The sequence below is a fragment of the Paroedura picta genome, chromosome 8 (assembly GCF_049243985.1).
Source record: "Paroedura picta isolate Pp20150507F chromosome 8, Ppicta_v3.0, whole genome shotgun sequence".
Lineage (NCBI taxonomy): Eukaryota > Metazoa > Chordata > Lepidosauria > Squamata > Gekkonidae > Paroedura > Paroedura picta.
Window position 1 is genome coordinate 102,244,220 of NC_135376.1, and position 21,974 is coordinate 102,266,193.

Genomic DNA, 21,974 nt, shown 5'->3' on the forward strand with positions numbered 1-21,974 from the left:
GAGGCTGTTAATTTGGTAATGCCTATTTTTCCGTTGCTTTCAAGGGTACCCAGCACTTTCCCAAGAGGGACTTTAGCAAAGTCGGCTGTTCCCCTGCTGAGATTCTAGTGTCTTGCAATGCACAGCCATCCTTCCCCATGGTCTTCCGGAGAAGGCAGGAGCCACAGTGAGTGTGCCTACAGCCAGCACACATGTTTAGAAGAAAAAGCTGGATTTGGTTCACTGTTGAAGCCGGCGACCAGTGCCTGGGTAAACATGTGATTTCAGCCACACGTTCAGCTGTAGATGTGTAGAACGTGAATTGCTATGATGTCTCTCTTCATAGGAAATTAATGATCATCTTCAGTGGTATCACACCAAATTGCAGAAGACCATCTTCTCAGGGAATAATCCCAAATAATTTAGTTTATTTCTTATGGCTCAGCAGTTCTGTGATAGTTTGAACTCAGTTTGGAAATTATTCGTTTAAGAGATTGCTCTGTTATGAAAATTGTTTTCTAAACAGAAGAGCACTACGCTCTGCCACTTCCAACAGGCTGTGGATCCCTGGCCCAAAAGAGGCATGTTGGACCTCAACAAGGGCCAGAGCCTTTTCAGTCCTGGCCCCCACCTGGTGGAATGAGCTCCCCGAAGAAATCAGGGCCCTGCCCGAACTTCCACAATTCCACAGGGCCTGCAAAAGGGAGCTCTTCCACCAGGCATTCGCTTGAGGCCGACTGACCCATAACGTCTACAGGTCCCCCCCCCCCAGACTGAGGGACCGAACCTACTGAGGGAGTGTCAAAGTTATTGCTAAAATACTGTTCTAGTTGGTATGTTATTGTTATTGTTATTGTTATATTGATTTTGAGAGTGTTCTATGTAAATGTTTCAAAATGTTTCATGTAAACCGCCCAGAGCTGTAGGGAAGGGTGGTATAAAAATATAAATAAATAAATAAATAAATACCAGAATCCCACAGAAAAACGGGAGGAACAACGCTGGACTTTCAAGTACTGCCTATGGGTCTTACGTAGAAACCCACTAGAATGTCAATGACTGTCAACTACAATCTGAAACCGAGTTATGTCTTACAAATTTAACACTATTTCGCTCCCTTATATTTGGGAAAGAGCCTCCTGGGAGGAGACTGTCCAGGAACCTGACCGTCCAGGTCCACCCTGATTGGCCCTCCCCTTCCAGCTCCCGCCCTCTCTCCTTGCCTGCTAGAAGCCTTGTGGCTGCAGCCTCCATTGTCTCCCACGAGGAGAGAGGCAGGGACAGGGCTTTGCAGCCCACAGGTACGCTCCTGCTGGGAGGGAGCCAGGGGGGGGGGCAGGGGTTGACGCCTCCCTGAGGGCCGCAAAGCCCTGTCACTGCCACTGGGGGGGGGGCTTTCCACTCCCTTTAGCCTGCTTTGCGGGCCACCCTCTCATGCCCTCCTGCCTGCCACCTCTTTCAAAGCCCATTTTTAAAATGGGCTTTGATACTAGTGAAAGGCATAACTCTGCTTAGCAACAGACTGCAAAGTCAGGTAGATTTGCACAAACCCAAAAGCTTGTTTATCTGATGGCTAACCCAATAAAATATGTGGGTTAACCTAGATCCTGCCATGATTTTGTGCTTTAATTACTTTTGTAATTCATCCCTGAATTCAATGATTCAAACCTGGTTCTCTGAATTGGACAGTGTACCCCAGTTGCCTTATTTCATTACTGGAGGGCAGCCCAACCTAGGGCATGTGGCACTAATCCAACTCCAAGGTTGCAAAAGCCTGGATCAGCCTGGCCAGAGCGTGTGGATTGTGGAAGGAGAGGGTTGGTGGCCGATAGAAAGAGATCGTGACCACTACCCCAACCAGCTCCCAAAGATCAAGGCTGGGTCCAGGGTTGACCCAAAGGGTTGGGAATAGAGGTGCTTAGCCCAGGCTAGCGCAAACTCATCAGATCTCAGAAGCCCAGCAGGGTCAGCCCTGCACAGTATTTGGATGGGAGACCTCCAAGAAGTCCAGGTGGCTACGCAGAGGCAGGCAAGGTCCAGCCTCTGGTTCACCGCTTGTCTTGGAAACGGTACAGGGACCTCAAAGGTCGGCTGTGACTTGACGGCAACCCTTCCCCCACCCACCCCCCGAAAAAACTCCTTAGAGTTGCTCCTGAAGCCTGCATGAGTCGATCAGTAGACCTGGGAGGGGTGACACGGTGGCATCTCCCTCCCTCCACAATGCCTGGATCCTAGCCAGCAGATTTTATCTCTCCGTATTAGAGCAATTCCATTGTGTAATTAAAGTGGGAGACTGGCAAATGATTGATTTGGGTTTCAAGCTCAGTAGTTCGTAATTAAAAATAATGGCTACAATCCATCCTGCAAGCTTGCTTTTCTTCCCACCCTTTGTGATTTACACTCTGGAAACAGGAAAAAAGCAATTGAATTTGATTGTGTTTCCTCTTTCTTCTCCCTTGCTGCTGGTTTCTTCCCATGACCACCCGTCCACCTCCCACGTTGAGTCTCAACCGCCTCTGGGATACAGCACTGTTGGGGGTGGGGGGGGGGTTGCCAGCCTCCAGGTGGGGCTTGAAGATCTCCCAGAATTACAGCTGATTGCCAGACTTCAGTTCCCCTGGAGAAAATGCCTGCAATGCACTCTAAGGCAGGGGTAGTCAACCGGTGGTCCTCCAGATGTTCATGGACTACAATTCCCATGAGGGAATTCGTGGGAATTGTAGTCCATGGACATCTGGAAGACCACAGGTTGACTACCCCTGCTCTGAGGGATTATATGCCTCTGGGGCCCCTTCCCTCCCCAGGCTCCAGCCCCCAAATCTTCAGGAGAGAGTGAGTGGTGTGTAGTGGTTAAGAGCAGCAGCATCTAATCTGCATGCAGCCAGCTGGGTGCCCTTGGGCTAGTCACAGTCCTCAGGGCTCAACCTCACCTGCCTCACAGGGTGTCTGCTGTATGGAGATAGTAAATTGCTTTGAGACTCCTTTGGGTAGTGGAAGGTAAAGGTAAAGGTATCCCCTGTGCAAGCACCGGGTCATGTCTGACCCTTGGGGTGACGCCCTCCAGCGTTTTCATGGCAGACTCAGTACGGGGTGGTTTGCCAGTGCCTTCCCCAGTCATTACCGTTTACCCCCCCAGCAGCAAGCTGACCTTGGAAGGATGGAAGGCTGAGTCAACCTTGAGCCGGCTGCTGGGATTGAACTCCCAGCCTCATGGACAGAGCTTTCAGACAGCGTGTCTGCTGCTTTACCCCTCTGGGCCACCGGAGGCTCTTAGGGTAGTGAAAAGCAGAGTATAAACATAAACTCTTCTTCTAAAGGGGGGGGCAGAATATGCTTTGGAAGGACTAGCCTTTTGTCCTTTAAAGGTGGAGAAACATGGACACCTAAAAAGATAGACAACCAGCCTGCTGTAGTGGTAAGAGTGTCAGACTAGGATCTAGGAAGGCTTGGAAGCCTGGGGGTTATCTTGAGCCAGTCACAAAATCTCAGGTTAACCTACCTCACAGGGTTGTTGTGAGGATAAAATGGAGGGGAGGAGAATAAGCCACTTTGGTCCCTGTGGGGGAGAAAGGCAAAGAGTTAATGAAGAAAATAAGAAAGAATACAAAATGTGGCATGCATGTGCGTGCAATTTCCTTTAGTCACCAGCTTGGGATGGATGTGTGACTCCCAGGAGATGGCTCCTTTGCTGCCCAGGGCTGCTTTGTGATGAGGGAGGGGGGAGCCAGCCTGGTGCTCCGTGAAAGCAGAGCCGTGCTCCCCCCACCCCCAGCGCAGCCCAGGAGCCTCGTTTTCTTTCTCACAGAACACAAGACAGAGGTCAGGGGAGAAGGGGGGAAATGGCCATTGTTTCAGAAAGGAAATTACTGTTTTCTTGGATCTGGTGGAAAATACAGATGTCATCATTTGTTTAAAATAAGATCTCTCTCTGGTGCGAAGAGGCTCCCTCTGTGGTCAGGGAAAGGCTACCTGTTCTGAAATGAAGTCAGCGAAGAATAAATAATTCTGGCCCCAAAACCCCCCTAAGAATAAAAGACAGGAAATGGAAATGAATGGGCTGGGAACCAGGGAGGGAGTCTCCTTCCCGTCCTCCTTCCTCTGGGCCACAAACCAGGGAAAGAACTCAGCAGGGTAGAATCCTAGAATCCCAGAGTGGGAAGGGGCCATCCAGGCCATCTAGTCCACCCCCACCCCGCCCCACCCCTGCTAAGTGCAGGATCAGCCTTGATCTTTAGGCAGCCCCTTCCACTGCTGAACTAGATTCGTAGAACCATAGAGTGGGAAGGGGCCATGAAGGCCATCTAGTCCACCCCCTGCTCAGTGCAGGATCAGCCTCAGGCATCCAGGAGAAGGATCTGTCCAGCCGCTGCTTGGGGACGGCCAGTGAGGGGGAGCTCCCCACCTCCGCAGGCAGCCCATTCCCCTGCTGAACTAGACTCCTAGAATCCTAGAGTGGGAAGGGGCCAAGGAGTCCATCTAGTCCCACCCCCTGCTCAGGGCAGGATCAGCCTCAGGCATCCAGGAGAAGGATCTGTCCAGCCGCTGCTTGGGGACGACCAGTGAGGGGGAGCTCCCCACCTCCTTAGGCAGCTCCTTCCACTGCTGAACTAGACTCCTAGAATCCTAGAGTGGGAAGGGGCCACGCAGTCCATCTAGTCCCACCCCCTGCTCAGGGCAGGATCAGCCTCAGGCCTCCAGGAGAAGGATCTGTCCGGCCGCTGCTTGGAGACGGCCAGTGAGGGGGAGCTCCCCACCTCCGCAGGCAGCCCATTCCCCTGCTGAACTAGACTCCTAGAATCCTAGAGTGGGAAGGGGCCATGGAGTCCATCTAGTCCCACCCCCTGCTCAGGGCAGGATCAGCCTCAGGCATCCAGGAGAAGGATCTGTCCAGCCGCTGCTTGGGGACGGCCAGTGAGGGGGAGCTCCCCACCTCCGCAGGCAGCCCATTCCCCTGCTGAACTATACTCCTAGAATCCTAGAGTGGGAAGGGGCCATGGAGTCCATCTAGTCCCACCCCCTGCTCAAGGCAGGATCAGCCTCAGGCATCCAGGAGAAGGATCTGTCCAGCCGCTGCTTGGAGACGGCCAGTGAGGGGGAGCTCCCCACCTCCGCAGGCAGCCCATTCCCCTGCTGAACTAGACTCCTAGAATCCTAGAGTGGGAAGGGGCCATGGAGTCCATCTAGTCCCACCCCCTGCTCAGGGCAGGATCAGCCTCAGGCATCCAGGAGAAGGATCTGTCCAGCTGCTGCTTGGAGACGGCCAGTGAGGGGGAGCTCCCCACCTCCGCAGGCAGCCCATTCCCCTGCTGAACTAGACTCCTAGAATCCTAGAGTGGGAAGGGACCATGGAGTCCATCTAGTCCCACCCCCTGCTCAGGGCAGGATCAGCCTCAGGCATCCAGGAGAAGGATCTGTCCAGCCGCTGCTTGGGGACGGCCAGTGAGGGGGAGCTCCCCACCTCCGCAGGCAGCCCATTCCCCTGCTGAACTATACTCCTAGAATCCTAGAGTGGGAAGGGGCCATGGAGTCCATCTAGTCCCACCCCCTGCTCAAGGCAGGATCAGCCTCAGGCATCCAGGAGAAGGATCTGTCCAGCCGCTGCTTGGAGACGGCCAGTGAGGGGGAGCTCCCCACCTCCTTAGGCAGCCCCTTCCCCTGCTGAACTAGACTCCTAGAATCCTAGAGTGGGAAGGGGCCACGCAGGCCATCTAGTCCCACCCCCTGCTCAGGGCAGGATCAGCCTCAGGCCTCCAGGAGAAGGATCTGTCCAGCCGCTGCTTGGAGACGGCCAGTGAGGGGGAGCTCCCCACCTCCTTAGGCAGCCCCTTCCACGGTTGAACTAGATTAATAGACTAAGCAACCATGATCCTGTTGCCATTTTGAATTCAGGCCCAGTCTGGGGGTTGGCAACCCTATTCCCGATATATGAGTTTCTGGACAGGACGGAGCATTCCACTTTGTGATTTTTCCTCCTCTCTGCGTCTTGAAGCAATAAACACTTTGGAGGAGGTTTTCATGCATTAGTCAGGCGAAGTAAATACCATTGTTTTCTGGGGATTTACAGCCAGCCTGCAGGAATCCTACTTAGGTGGAATGCTGAATGGGCTACATCCAAAAGGATCACTGCAGAAGGTAGAATGAGCCACAACTTGTGCTATCAGTACATGGCCTGTAGCTGAACGTGCCGCATGCTATGTTCCAAGTATGCAGGAAATCTAATGCTGCATTTCTCTTTAATAATCCTCTTTTTCCCATTCCTTGTAGCTATGAAGAAGAACCCACCATCCGATGGCAAAGTAGTTCTAACCAACCTAAAGATCCTGCCCAATGAAATGGCTTATGTTCAAGTCCCTTCTCCCGTTGCAGACTCTTTGGAGGCACCTGGATCTCCCAAATCGAGGGCCCTGTTAGGGCATCAGGCCAATGTGGCCGTCATAAGGGACAGTCCTGTGGGCATGGTGTACAGTGCTCCCATCCCTGATCTCAGCCTTGTAGAACCCAAGGGCCATCTTCTACGGTTAGCCAAGTTTGAATCAGAAGATTCTGGCGTGGAGTTGCCAAGCGGCCCCAACTCCCTGTCGACATCCACCAACTCTGAAAAGAGTTTTGTGCTTCACAGCAGAGACTCTTCCTGTGACTCTGGAGTGCTGAGTGCGTCTTCCTCTCCAGAAGCCACCCACATGGTCATCAAGACATGCAAAGATGCTGTAGATGCCTGCTTATGCATTTCAGAGGGAAAGAACCCGGAGGAGCTCTGTGATGACCAAGGGGATGCAAGAGCAACATCCTTGGAGAACATCACTGACTGTTCAGAGGTGAGCAAGCCTGAGCAGCTTTTTGACAGGACCCCAGGTGAATATTTGGGGGACAACCCCAGAGAAGGGGCCAGCACATCCCCTTTCCCCATCACGGCGTTGAGAGAGAAGATCCCTATGGCTGCGCATAGCAAGGACAATTTGGACAACCTTCAAGAGACACCTCTAGAAGGTCACCCCCTAAGAAAATATTCCACCAGTGACAGCTTGGATGAGTACATGGATGAATGCTGCAAGCTGAGCGAGGTAAGCACTGACAATGTGGGTTGGAATTCCTTGTGTGGGATCTTATGCTCCTGCAGTTTTGGGAGGCATCTGCATGACTCCTGCTTTTGTGTTCTCCCGATGTGCTTCCCCCCACTTTGCTTCAGTTGGTCCGAAATCTGACCTGGTATATTATTAGGATGCCATCTGAATGGGAAGATATTTATTCATCTATTGCACATATGGGCACCATTTTTCTTGGCTCAGCTCCCTTCTCTGTAGCTACCATTCTCTCCCCCCCCCCCCCTCTTTGGAATGCTATTTTGGAGCTTTAAAAATAGTTCCCACTGTAACATGATAATAATCTAATAGTTTTCAGCTTTCATGTTTTTAAGTAAGCCCATAGACATTTTTTGTTGCAGAGGCATAAGGGGAAAGATACAGTCCACACATTTCCAATTGCTGCCTGGATCCGGTTCAAGGTTCTGGTTCTAACCTTCAAGGCTTTAGGCAAGTTGGGACCCACATACCTGAGGGACCGCCTATCGCCCTATGCCCCCCGCGATTGGTCCCTTGCTGCTGGACAGACGAATCGGGAGGCACCAAGTGCCTCCTAATCCGCCCCCCTCTGCCATGGCCCACATGCGGCCGACCACCGCCATTTGCTTCCTATCTGCGGCCAGGACAGGTTGCTGCATGGCCGCACGCCTAGCACGACCTGGCGGCGGCGGCGCTGCCTGGCTTTGGCCGCCCACTGCCCACAGCTGTAGGAGTGGTGGCGCCGGCAGCCCGACCACAAGATGCGCCCGCGGCAGTCGCCGCGCCGGCCCTGACCGCGAACAGGCCGCCGCCCCACGCCGCCAGGAGCACTCACTGCTGCCCGCTGCAGACAATGTTGCTCCGCGCCGCCGGCTGTGCCAGCGCCCAATCAAGACTCCAGCCCGGCCACTTCTCACAAAGGTAGGCCGCAGCCTGGGGGGAGGGGGGGCGCAGCAGCCTTGCTGCACGGACCACAGCCGGACTCGGGTGCGGCGCCGGCAGCTGGGAAGCCACCGAGCCGCCCCGCCGCACTCATGATGCCCGCTAGCACCCGCTGTGTTCCCAGTACAGCAGGCTTACTTTCTAGTCGTACTATAACACAGGGGTCTTCAAACTAACTATGAATAAATTTCTATGCATACTGCACATATCTTATTTTGAAGTAAAAAAGCAAAATGAGAACTAATACAATATTTAAAATGAAGAACAGAGAGAAGGAGAGGAGTTGGAGAGTTCAGCGCACATTCCGCACATGCACACTTTGGGCCCGGGACGAGTCAGCTGCTCAGCAGGACAGGCGGTGGTGGCAAAAACATCTGGCGGGCCAGATAAGCTTTAGCTATGGGTTTTATTGTAATTTTTATTGTGTAAACCGCCGTGAGCCTAAGGGAATGGTGGTATAAAAGTTTAATAATAATAATAATAATAATAATAATAATAATAATAATAATAATAATAATAATAATAATAATAAATGTCCTCGGTGGGTTGCATGTGGCCCACGGGCCATAGTTTGAGGACCCCTGCTGTACCATGGTCTCCTGACAGCTTTAGAAGAGGAAGAGGAGTTGGTTTTGTTACCCCACATTTCACTGCTCAAAGGAGTCTCAAAGTTGCTTACATTTGCCTTCTTACCCCCACAACAGACACCCTGTGGGGTAGGTGGGACTGAGAGGGCCTGGATATTACTGCTTGGTCAGAACAGCACTATCAGGACTGTGACTAACCCAAAGTCACCGAGCTCGCCACATGTGGGGGAGCGGGGAATCAAACCCGGCTTGCCAGATTAGAAGCCACTGCTCTGAACCATTACACTACGCTGGCTCCACAGGAAAGTGAAACTGCTTCAAAGGTGGTCCATAAGAGCTTGAGCTCTTATAAGGAAGCTTCATGTGTTATCCCACTCTAGAAAAAGGGTCCATGGCTCTGCATGCAGAAGGTCCCAGGTTAAATCCCGGCATCTTCATTTACAAGTATCAGATACCAGGTCCTGCGTTAGGCTGGTCTGAGTAGAGAAGATGGACCTTGATAGGCCTCTGGTCTGGTTCTGTATAATATGGCTTCATGTGTTATTGAGTTGTGGTGGTCACCAGCCAAACAGAGGTCCACTTCACACCTAAGGAGAAGAACTGTTTCAGCTGAAGCCCTCATAGGCACCATCACATGCTGAAAGGACATCCTGCATCTACTAATCACAGCAGTTAATACAAAACAGTTCAAGATAACACACCGGATGAGATAGTGAAACGTACAGAACAATCCCAGCGTTTCCTGTTTTCTGGGTTCTTAGCAAAGCAGTCCACTTCCGTGGGCACACGTTATCTATCCCATCATATTCTGAGGGCTGAACCCTTCTGCATTTAGGTAGTGACAGCCAAGCAACCAATGCAGCTTGACCCAGAAAGCAAATGCTAATTTCTGAAAGTCAAAACCGTTCGTAAGACTGAGGAGAGGGCAAGATCCTTCATTCAAGCAAAGTTGGGATTGTACAAGGTGCGACCAATGAGAACTCAGCCAGGCTGAGCATGACTGGTTTGATGGACAATATATCTGGTGTCCACAAATTAAATATTGGGGGCTTTAGCTAGCAAGAATTTAGCCAACAATGGGCTCCCCACCAGTGTATACCAGGGTCCTTCCCTTAGAAACTCTCAAAATGCTGGATAGTGTGCCTGGACAGACTGTCTGGAGAGCTTGTGGAACCCTCGTCCGTCACCATCAGGACCTCTTGGAGGACTGGAGAAGTGCCAGTAGACTGAAGGAGAGCCAATCTTCCAAACAGGGGGCCTTCTGCACAACTGGGATGTATTCTGGGAAGATAAATAAATATTAGGGGGAAAAGATGGATGTTTGCATAGGGTCCTTTCCCACTCACCACCCATCAAAGAAAGGCTCCTTCCAGGGTGTCCTGTTCAGGTCCGGCCCCTCTGCCCAAATGAAAAAGGACACAGTCCTAACTCAGTCCCTCCCACCACCATCCTTGAAATACCCACCTGTCTTTGTTGAGGCCCCAGAGCCACTGTCCCTGTCTCCACCAATAGCCGTAGAGTCCAAAGGAGAGGCCACAGTATCTGGGAGCTGTGTTTCTATGGAGAGGGGGAAAGACAAGATCAATAAGGCTCCCCCCCCACACACACACACACACGCTGTTGCCATGATCATATGTATCATGGTGTGGTGCATGTGTGGAAAAGCATGCTCGAGATCTCCCTGAGGCAAAAACTGCTGGCGTCTCCAACAATAACAAAGTTTAGTGATAGCACACAGTTATTAAACGGCAAGTGGGCAACGAATAAACATTTAAACGAATCCCACCTGTCAATCTACAAAGGCAATCCGAATCAGCCAGCTATCCTGAGAAGCAAGCTTACCCAAAGCGAGGGGCATCTGGTGGAAACTGCTCTCCTCCTCGCCAGGTATGATGGCCAGAAGGTCCAGCGTCACCATGTCTGCTCCCCGTCGATGTGGCCTCCGTCTCATCCAGGAGGTCTAATCACTACAAGCACATGCACATGCCACTCACCGCCCTCTTCATCTTCTTCCCCCACTTTCAAAAATTCTTTCGCTGGCGTTGGAGCTTATGCTTATTCGTTTACACTGTCTTCTAGTACAAAAAAACATTTTTTAAAATGCCCAATTGGTGCAAGTGCCATGCGAAATCACGGGCGGTGTCGAACAGGGGGCTGCATTGTGATAGGAAAGTTTAGAGACAATTCAAGAAGGGAGCTTTGTTTTACTGTTAGGCACTTCTGAATTGCTTGTTAAGGAATTGCTTCGGCAGAACAAGCCACATGCACTCTTATACGTTGCTTTGGGCCGTTTATGGTGGGGGGGGGAAATGGCAATCCCGTCTCTCGGAAGCTCGGGGGCAAGAGTGGGGGAGGGACATTCTTTCTACCGCTATTTAGAGAACGCACATGTCTTTTGCTGATGTGTTGCGGATCGTGCTCAGAAGTCAAGTGCTTTTTTTGGAGGGGAATCCACTTTTTGCAATCCCCCTCCCGAAGCGCTATAAAATTCTGAATGTTGCTGGAGTTTGGCGGAAATTTTGTGGTTTGTGTACGACCATGCGGAATGTTAAAAATGTAGCATTTACAAACTGTAAAACTTCAGCTACAGTTAAGTTGTGTGGACTGGACCAGGGCGATGGATAGGGAACTGGTGAGAAAACTGCACCCCAAAACTAGTTTGTTTGTTTGTTTGTTTGTTTGTTTGTTTGTTTGTTTGTTTGTTTGTTTATTTATTTATTTATTTATTTATTTATTTATTATTTGATTTGTAGACCAACACTCCCATTGAATCATAGAATCATAGAATCATAGAATCATAGAGTTGGAAGGAGCCATACAGGCCATCTAGCCCAGCCCGCTGCTCAATGCAGGATCAGCCCCCAGAGCATCCTAAAGCACCCAAGAAAAGTGTGTATCCAACCTTTGCTTGAAGACTGCCAGTGAGGGAGAGTTCACCACCTCCTTAGGCAGCCTATTCCACTGCTGAACTACTCTGACTGTGAAAAACTTTTTCCTGATATCTAGCCTATATCGTTGTAGTTTAAACCCATTACTGCTTGTCCTCTCCTCTGCAGCCAACAGAAACAGCATCCTGCCCTCCTCCACGTGACAACCTTTCAAATACTTAAAGAGGGCTATCATGTCCCCTCTCAACCTCCTTTTCTCCAGGCTGAACATTCCCAAGTCCCTCAACCTATCTTCATAGGGCTTGGTCCCTTGGCCCCAGATCATTTTCGTCGCTCTCCTCTGTACCCTTTCAATTTTATCTACGTCCTTCTTGAAGTGAGGCCTCCAGAACTGCACACAGTACTCCAGGTGTGGTCTGACCAGTGCCGTATACAATGGGACTATGACATCTTGTGATTTTGATGTGATGCCCCTGTTGATACATCCCCAAAATGGCATTTGCCTTTTTTACCGCTGCATCACACTGCCTGCTCATGTTTAGTTTACAATCCACAAGTACCCCAAGGTCTCGTTCACACACAGTGTTACCTAGAAGCGTATCCCCCATCCAGTAGGCATGCTTTTCATTTTTCTGACCCAGATGCATAACTTTACATTTATCTTTATTAAATTGCATCTTGTTCTCATTTGCCCATTTTTCCATTGTGTTCAGATCTCATTGAACTCTGTCTCTGTCTTCCGGAGTATTTGCCAGTCCTCCCAATTTGGTGTCATCTGCAAACTTGATGAGTAGTCCCTCCACCCCCTTATCTAGATCATTAATAAATATGTTAAAAATTACCGGGCTGAGCACCGAGCCCTGTCTGATGAAACACCATTGACAACAACTCTGAGTGCGGTTCTCTAACCAATTCCCTATCCACTTAACTATCTGAAAATCCAGATTGCAGTCCTTCAACTTATCCATCAGAACATCATGGGGAACCTTGTCGAAAGCTTTACTAAAATCCAAGTAAACGACATCAACCGAATTTCCCTGATCCAGCAAACCTGTTACTTGGTCAAAAAAGGAAACCAGGTTGGTCTGGCAGGACCTGTTGGAGACAAATCCATGCTGACTTCTTTGGATCACCAAATTGTGATCTGCTCCATTATCTTCCCCACAACAGAGGTCAGACTCACTGGTCTGTAGTTTCCCGGGTCATCCTTCCTCCCTTTTTTGAAGATCGGAATAACGTTTGCTCTTTTCCAGTCCTCCGGGACAACTCCAGATCTTAAAGAGGTTCCGAAGATGATGGACAAGGGCTGTGCAAGTTCTCTTTTCATTTTTCTTTGAGTACTCTCGGGTGCATTTCATCCGGACCAGGGGATTTGAACTCATCCAGTGCAGCTAAATGCCTCTCGACAACCTCTCTATCCATGTTAACCTGCCACCCAGACACTATCCTTTGGCTACGGCCATCTCTAGATGTGCCTAAACATTTTGACCTGTGGGAAAAAACAGATGTAAAATAGGCACTAAGCCTTTCTGCTTTCTCTGCATCCTCCGTTAGAGTTTGTCCATCCGCACCGAACAGCCTCCTTTACTTTACGTTTGCTCCTCACATAACTGAAAAATAGCACTGTGTGTGAACGAGACCTTGGGGTACTTGTGGATTGTAAACTAAACATGAGCAGACAGTGTGATGCAGCGGTAAAAAAGGCAAATGCCATTTTGGGCTGTATCAGCAGAGGCATCACATCAAAATCACAAGATGTCATAGTCCCATTGTATACAGCACTGGTCAGACCACACCTGGAGTACTGTGTGCAGTTCTGGAGGCCTCACTTCAAGAAGGACGTAGATAAAATTGAAAGGGTACAGAGGAGAGCGACAAAGATGATCTGGGGCCAAGGGACCAAGCCCTATGAAGATAGGTTGAGGGACTTGGGAATGTTCAGCCTGGAGAAAAGGAGGTTGAGAGGGGACATGATAGACCTCTTTAAGTATTTGAAAGGTTGTCACTTGGAGAAGGGCAGGATGCTGTTTCTGCTGGCTGCAGAGGAGAGGACACGCAGTAATGGGTTTAAACTTCAAGTACAACGATATAGGCTAGATATCAGGAAAAAGTTTTTCACAGTCAGAGTAGTTCAGCAGTGGAATAGGCTGCCTAAGGAGGTGGTGAGCTCCCCCTCACTGGAAGTCTTCAAGCAAAGGTTGGATACACACTTTTCTTGGATGCTTTAGGATGCTTAGGGCTAATCCTGCGTTGAGCAGGGGGTTGGACTAGATGGCCTGTATGGCCCCTTCCAACTCTATGATTCTATGATTCTATGAAATCTTTCCTTGTTACAATGGGCTTCCCTGGCCAATCTTAGCTCACTCTCAGCTTTGGCCTTTCTGATGATTGATCTACAGTGCCTAGTAACCTGGAGGTACTCTTCTTTAGAGCTCTGTCCTTCCCTCCATTTCCTGAACATTTTCCTTTTCTTTCTTAGTTCCTCTTGAAGTTCTCTGTTCATCCAAATAGGCTTCTTAGAGCCCCTGCAGTGTTTTCGTATTTCTGGAATAGTCATTTATTGAGCATGCAATAGCTCCTGTTTGAGTAGCGCCCACCCTTCACATGCTCCCTTCCCTTCCAGCATTCTCGTCCATGGTATGACACTCATCATGTCTCTGAGTTTATTAAAGTTTGCCCTACGAAAATCCAACATCCGCGTCTGGCTACAAGCTTCCTTGGCTCCCCATCTCAAAAGGAATTCTATGAGGACATGTTCACTTCCCCCTAGGGTCCCCACCTCCTTCACCTCATCCACCAACTCTTGCCTGTTGGTCAGTATTAAGTCCAGTATGGCTGAACCTCTTGTGGGTTCATCTACCATTTGATAAATGAAATTGTCAGCCAGGCAGGTCAGAAACTTGCATGACTGAGGACGCTTCGCAGAGTTTGTTTCCCAGCACACATCTGGGAAATTGAAGTCACCCATGATGACAAGGTCCTGCCGCTTGGATATTTTCTCAAGCTGCTCACAAAGTGCAGCATCCACATCCTCTCGTTGGTCAGGCGGTCGGTAGCAGACACCAACCACCACACTGTTTGTTTTCCCCTCGTTTATTTTCACCCAGATGCTTTCCACTGTAGATATGCTCTCCTCCACTAGAATTTCCTGACAGGTAAGCCCTTTCCTCACATATAGTGCCACTCCTCCACCTCTTCGATCTATTCTGTTTTTTCTGAACAGTTCATATCCATCCACCATTACATTCCAGTCATGAGAATCATTCCACCAAGTTTCTGTGATGCCTACTAGATCATACCTTTCCATCAGCATGAGAAGTTCCAGCTCTTCCTTTTTATTGCCCATGCTTCGGGCGTTAGTATAAAGACATCTGAATCCTTTTACTTTTGGTTCCCTATGAGCTGGCCTTGCCGGTTGGGCTGCCTCCGATCGTTTTCCTTCCATACACTCCCTATGTTGATCGTCTCCTTCCCCTAGTGGCTTCAATTTAAAGCTCTCCTGATGAATCTCCCCAGGTTCCTGCCAAACACATTCTTCCCCAGTTTTGATAAGTGTAGTCCATCAGGTGCTAGTAGGCCTTCCTCAAGAAAGCCTATCCCATGGTCCCAGAAACCAAATCTCTCCTGCCGGCACCATCTACGCAGCCAGTGATTCACCTCCATTATCTTCCTCTCCTGACGCATTCCTCTTCCCTTGACAGGCAAGATTGAAGAGAATACCACTTGTGTCCCTATTTGCTTGAGCTTCCTTTGAATGGCTCATGGTGGGTGACATTAAAAGTCTCATAATTAAATTCCCTAAAAACATCACAGTATAAAAACACATTCCCGGTGGTGAAAAACAGATGTTGGAGAGCAGGCCAGATGTGGACCCTCCCAGGCATTCTGCACCAGCTGGACTGTCCGGATCAGGGATGAGGGTAGGCCTGCGTAGAGTGAGTTGCAGAAGTCCAGGCTAGAGGGGACCGTTGCTTGGATCACTGTGGCCAGGTGTTCTGGGGCCAGGCAGGGCGCTAGTAGTTTGGTTAGATGCAGGTGGAAGAATGCTCCCTGAGCTATTCTTGTGATCTGTTCCTCCAGGGAGAGGGAAGTGTGGAAGATCATGCCCAGGTTCTTGCCCCCCATCCAGGTAGGGCAGTTGTGCTGGACCTTTCCTACCAGACCACAGGACCTTTGTCTGAAGAATTTGGCTTCAGAGGGCTCTGCTTGAGCCAACCCTTTGTTGCTTCTGGATATCTGGCTAATGAGTCTGGGGGTGAGTCAGGGTGGCCTGATTCCACAATGAGGAGAAGCTGGGTGTCATCAGCATATCGTTGGCATTTGTTGTGTATGCAGACATGCAGGTGATTCTACAGAGCAGTGGTCCCCAACCTTTTTGAGGCTGGGGATCGGCAGGGCAATTGCCCGCCCACGCATGCCGCACATGCGCACCCACGCCCACGCATCATGCATGTGCGGCTGGGCCGTGCATGCGCACATGCGCCATGCGTGGCCGAAATCGCGCATGCACACATGCGCGAAAGTGCCATGCATGTGCGATTTCGGTCACGCATGCGCAATGCGCGTGCGCGCCCTGATTCCCTCCCCCCCCTCCCGTGGCCTGGGAAGTTTTTTACTTGTGGCCTGGGAAGTTTTTTACTGCGGGGGGGGGGCGGGGAGAGGGATCCGCGGCCCAGCGCCAAGGCCTTCACGGCCTGGCACCGGGCCGCGGCCCTTGGGTTGGGGACCACTGCTACAGAGGACCGAGCACATGGTCCATGGTGGGATCGGGTAGATCTGGACTCTGTTGCAGCCACCATGACAGCCAATCAGTTTAAAGTAATCACGGGGTCTGTGCCAGTGGCTCGCCCCCTTGGCAGCCCCATTGTTCTCATTGGGTGTTTATGTTGGGATCTTGGGGGGGGGGGGTTGGAGAGTGAAGTCTTGGTGCTGCTTATGTCATTTCTCTTTGAATTAAAGAGAGCGGCAACGTGGTTCTTGAAAGGGTGAGGCATCCCCGCCCCTTCCCCGCCCCCACAGGCAGTCTTCCAGTGCTGCTTTGCAGTGGAGAAGGGGGGGGGCAAGACCCACCTGGTCTTTTTCATGTCCAACTGGGCTGCGTTATAAAACACGAGAGTCCCGCTACCCTGGGGAAAGTAGGGTTGCCAACTTCCAGGGAGTCTGGGAATCCAAAGCAAGTGACAGAAAGGCTGTCTTGAGTTCCAAAATATGAAATGTCCTTTAAGCAGGTTTGCTGGTAGAAATGGCTCACAGAGGTTGACTGGCTGCCTCGAAGCCGGGATGCAAACTGGCTTTAATCACATTCTCAAATAAGTTTTTCTTTAGTAGCATGATTGACGACAGAAAAATATCCATCTCGTATAAGCTTTAGAATAAAATTGTGACCCCTTAGCGGCATGACGGCCCTCTGCTTGCCCCCCCCCCCGACCACTCAGAGGAGCTGGCAGGCCTCACCAGGAGGGCCCTCCCCACTGAGGGCCAGACGAGGCTCTTCCCCACCGGCCTCCTGGAGCCCAGAACAGCAGGGTCAGCACCAGGGTCCCCAGCACATTTTTAAAACCAGGCTTCACATCATCACAATCACAACCAGTACATAATTCCTAACTTGCATTTTTTATGAATTTTCAAAACTTGGCCTCGTAGATAAATCCTATTCTTTTTCTTTCTACAGCAAATCATGAAATTGCTTTTAATAAATACAGATAGAAAGTAAATCATCGCTCCCGGTATATAGGGCTAGGCACAATCGATACACATTAATTGCAATAATATCACATATCACCAAATGCCATTCGGGGGACAGACAGACTCTGGGTTCCTTCCTCTCCCCAAATATCTGTCCAGCTGCTGTGTAAAGACTGCCAGTGAGGGCAGCTCACGAAGGAGGTGGTAAGCTCCCCCTCACTCCCAGCCTTCAAGCAGCGGCTGGACTGATCTTTCTGCTGGATGCTGAAGGTTGACCCTGCACTGAGCAGGGGGTGGGACTAGATGGCCTGCATGGCCCCTTCCCACTCTGGGATTCTAGGAGTCTAGTTCAGCCGTAGAAGGGGCTGCCTGAGGAGGTGGGGAGCTCCCCCTCACTGGCCGTCTTCAAGCAGCGGCTGGACAGATCCTTCTCCTGGATGCTGGAAGCTGATCCTGCACTGAGCAGGGGGTGAGACTAGATGGCCTGCATGGACCCTTCCCACTCTAGGATTCTAGGAGTCTAGTTCAGCAGTGGAAGGGGCTGCCTAAGGAGGTGGGGAGCTCCCCCTCACTGGCCGTCTTCAAGCAGCGGCTGGACAGATCCTTCTCCTGGATGCTGGAGTCTGATCCTGCACTGAGCAGGGGGTGGGACTAGATGGCCTGCATGGCCCCTTCCCACTCTAGGATTCTAGGAGTCTAGTTCAGCAGTGGAAGGGGCTGCCTAAGGAGGTGGGGAGCTCCCCCTCACTGGCCGTCTTCAAGCAGCGGCTGGACAGATCCTTCTCCTGGATGCTGGAGGCTGACCCTGCACTGAGCAGGGGGTGGGACTAGATGGCCTGCATGGCCCCTTCCCACTCTAGGATTCTAGGAGTCTAGTTCAGCAGTGGAATGGGCTGCCTCAGGAGGTGGGGACCTCCCCCTCATTGGTGGTCTTCAAGCAGTGGCTGGACAGATCCTTCTCCTGGATGCTTGAGGCTGATCCTGCACTGAGCAGGGGTGGGACTAGATGGCCTGCATGGCCCCTTCCCACTCTAGGATTCTAGGAGTCTAGTTCAGCAGTGGAATGGGCTGCCTCAGGAGGTGGGGACCTCCCCCTCATTGGTGGTCTTCAAGCAGTGGCTGGACAGATCCTTCTCCTGGATGCTTGAGGCTGATCCTGCACTGAGCAGGGGTGGGACTAGATGGCCTGCATGGCCCCTTCCCACTCTAGGATTCTAGGAGTCTAGTTCAGCCGTAGAAGGGGCTGCCTCAGGAGGTGGGGAGCTCCCCCTCACTGGTGGTCTTCAAGCAGCGGCTGGACAGATCCTTCTCCTGGATGCCTGAGGCTGATCCTGCACTGAGCAGGGGGTGGGACTAGATGGCCTGCATGGCCCCTTCCCACTCTGGGATTCTAGGAGTCTAGTTCAACAGTGGACGGGGCTGCCTAAGGAGGTGGGGAGCTCCCCCTCACTGGCCGTCTTCAAGCAGCGGCTGGACAGATCATTCTCCTGGATGCTGGAGGCTGATCCTGCACTGAGCAGGGGTGGGACTGGATGGCCCCCTCCAGCTCTAGGATTCTGTGGAAGCCTGCTCTTCCCTGGCTTGACTCCCAAGTCTCCAGGGATTTCCTGCCCTGCTGGTGTCTATATGCAAAGCTCAAGTTCTTTCCCTCCGGGTCTATATAATTTCCTGCACTATTGATCCTCCTTTGCCATGTTGAGCAGGGGTCTTGTGACACCAGGGTCCTTTGGGATGCAATACACAGAAGACAGCAACCACTTTGGAAGTTCTCTTCAGGCTGTTTTCCACCCATTTAATTTGTAGAGATTCTCCTGGAGAACTTGGCACCTGGCTTCAGTTTTCAGTGTCCTGAATTGCTGCTGTTGTGATCAGAGCAGGTGAGTCCCTGCCCAAGCAACGCCCATGGGTGCCTGGCAGGGGGCAAGAACACGGCTTTGCAGCAGGGGGCCAGGGAGGGGTGCGCCAGACGCTGCCTCTCTCTAGGCCGGTGCCTCTACTGTCTGCATCCAAAACGGGCCTCAGAGAGGAGCTCCAGTCCTGTCTTGGAGCCGGCCAGAGCGGCCTGGCGTGAGGTGGATGCCGCAGATGCCAACGGTCGGTGTTGCGAGGTCCAAGGCTGACCCTGGAGGAAGCACGTGGCCACCCGTTCCCCTCGCTGTCTTGGCTGGGCTCCAAGCAGTTGCATTACTAGCATCCCTGCACTGCAGAACCAAAGGCCGGGGTGTACTTTAAACTTCATTTCATCAAGTGAGAGGAACAATCACTGAAGAAAATTTACCTTGAAAACGGGAGATATCTAGAAGAAGAAGAAGAGTTGGTTCTTGTATGCCGCTTTTCCCTACCCGAAGGAGTCTCAAAGGGGCTTACAGTCGCCTTCCCTTTCCTCTCCCCACAACAGACACCCTGTGGGGTGGGTGAGGCTGAGAGAGCCCTGATATTCCTGCTCGGTCAGAACAGCTTTATCAGTGCAGTGGTGAGCCCAAGGTCACCCAGCTGGCTGCATGTGGGGAAGAGCAGAATCGAACTCAGCTTGCCAGATTAGAAGTCCGCACTCCTAACCACTACACCAAACTGGCTCTCCATCTAGAAATCCATTTTGGTTGGATCCTGCAATAAAGCCATACAGAAAGAAGAGACCTTTTATTTTATTTTATTTATTCTGTATAAAGTTTGCAAACATTGCTAGTAGCCTTGGGATAGGTTTTTCTTTCTTTTTGGTTGTAGACACTACCTTTTGTCTATATTTGCTTGGGCTCTGTTTAGTGGATCTTGGAGACCCCAGTTCGAATCCTTGTTGTGCCATGGAAGCTTAGTGGGCGACCTTAGGCCACTCACCCTCTCTGCCTAATGTACCTTACAGGGTTGTGAGGATAAAGTGGGAGAGCATAGAAGAGTGTAAGCTGCTTTGGGGGAGAAATGTGGGCTATAAATGGAATAAATGAATAGGAAAGATAAAATTAGTGGAGCCAGCCGTGGTTTTTGTAAAACTAAATTAGTTTATGCATTTAATACACATCACTTGTCCTGTTGTTTGGCTTTTCAGTTTGGCCTAGAAACTCCACTTATCTTCCAAGAGGTCTAATTTAAGTGCCTCCCACAGCCCTCTAAGGAGGAATGAGATACACAACTGGTTGGCTAAGAATTTTGAGATCCAGATTTAAATCCTAAACAATCTCAATTGTACAACGGATTGTATAACTGCCACGTTAGAGTGTCTTAATGCTTTGTCCGAAATCCTCGTGTATCATTTAGCTTTTGGGTCTATTCAGGGCTTCCCCATCCCTCCAGTAACAGAAGGACAGGAAAGAGCCGACTGGCTGGCATTTCCACAGAAGAGCAAACTCTGGAGGGAAAGGGGTGGGGGTGGGGTGAACTTCCTGCTTTTCTCCTGGGGCAAGGCGATCTTTCGAGCTGATTTCGTTTGTTTGGAAAGTTTTACATTTGCATTACAATATAATTTAAGTAAGAACTTTTGTTTTAACCTGGTTTTAGTCACACATAAAACTTGACAAAGTAAGGTGTGTTAGGGTTGCCAGCCTCCAGGTGAGGCCCAAAGATCTCCTGAAATTACAATTTTTATTTATTTATTTTGCTTTAAACATTTTCTGTTAATAGTTTAAATAGAGATAAAAACCTGTCCAAATTAAAAGACGCTTGCTCCTGGGGAGGAAAGCTATGGCAAATCTAGACAGCACCCTAAAAAGCAGAGACATCACCCTGCCAACAAAAGTGCATCTAGTCAAGGCTATGGTATTCCCAGTTGCAATGTATGGCTGCGAAAGTTGGACCATAAGGAGGGCCGAGCGTCAAAGAATTGAGGCTTTTGAACTCTGGTGCTGGAGAAGACTCTTGCGAGTCCCTTGGACTGCAAGGCGAACAAACCGGTCAGTCCTAGAGGAGATCAGCCCTGCCTGCTCCTTAGAAGGCCAGATGCTGAAGATGAAACTCAAATACTTTGGCCACCTCATGAGAAGGAAGGACTCCCTGGAGAAGAGCCTAATGCTGGGAGCGATCGAGGGCAAAAGAAGAAGGGGACAACAGAGAATGAGGTGGCTGGATGGAGTCACTGAAGCAGTCGGTGCAAACTTAAATGGACTCCGGGGAATGGTAGAGGACAGGAAGGCCTGGAGGATCATTGTCCATGGGGTCGCGATGGGTCGGACACAACTTCGCACCTAACAACAACAAAAGAGATAAAAAGGAAAAATAGAAAGAATAGCATGTGTGTGGGGGAAGCAAACAAAAGCACAAAGAACAGACATAACAGCCTCATTACAATAAATTTTGAGTTTCCAGCCATCCAGACTCTAGATCAGGGATTCCCAACCCAGGGATTCCCAGGGTCTGTGGACCCTGAAGGATCCGTGGAGCTCTAGAAGGGGCTCTTGACTTTCTCCTCCTCCCTTAATGGACTCAGCCTCTAGCTAAGGAACCAGCCACTTCCATTGCTTCCCCTCATGGCTTATGCGCCTGCGTCCCTCCTCCTGCCTTGAAACATCTATTCTCTCTTCCCCCATTCAGTCGTCCTTGAGCCTGCCTGGTAATGTAGGTGGTGATGTCACTTCCGGAGGCATGGCAGGGCGGTGTGGCCAACTGAAATCACTTCCAGGGATCCTCAAAACCTAAATTATTATTTCAGTGGCTCCTCCGTGGTCAAAAGGTTGGAAAAGGCTAGATCATCACTAATTCATTCAGATTAATCATTTATATCCATATAACTTTGAAATTATTCAGAACTATTGTTTTTAATCTCTACAGTCACAAGTCATTTTTAGCTCTATTCTGTAAGAGGCTTCCAGTTAATAACAAAAGTTATTAATTTGTCTTTAATAAAG

General features: G+C 50.4%; 1 protein-coding gene across 3 annotated transcripts in view; it reads left to right on the plus strand.

Moving 5' to 3' along the window:
• LOC143844071 (uncharacterized) overlaps nucleotides 1–21,974 on the plus strand; it is a 42,638-nt gene that overhangs the window by 681 nt on the left and 19,983 nt on the right. For all 3 annotated transcript variants that reach the window (XM_077351088.1, XM_077351086.1, XM_077351087.1), the window contains exon 2: nucleotides 6,244–7,040. In XM_077351088.1, coding sequence (XP_077207203.1) covers nucleotides 6,244–7,040 — 797 coding nt within the window. The remainder of the gene's footprint in view (nucleotides 1–6,243; nucleotides 7,041–21,974) is intronic.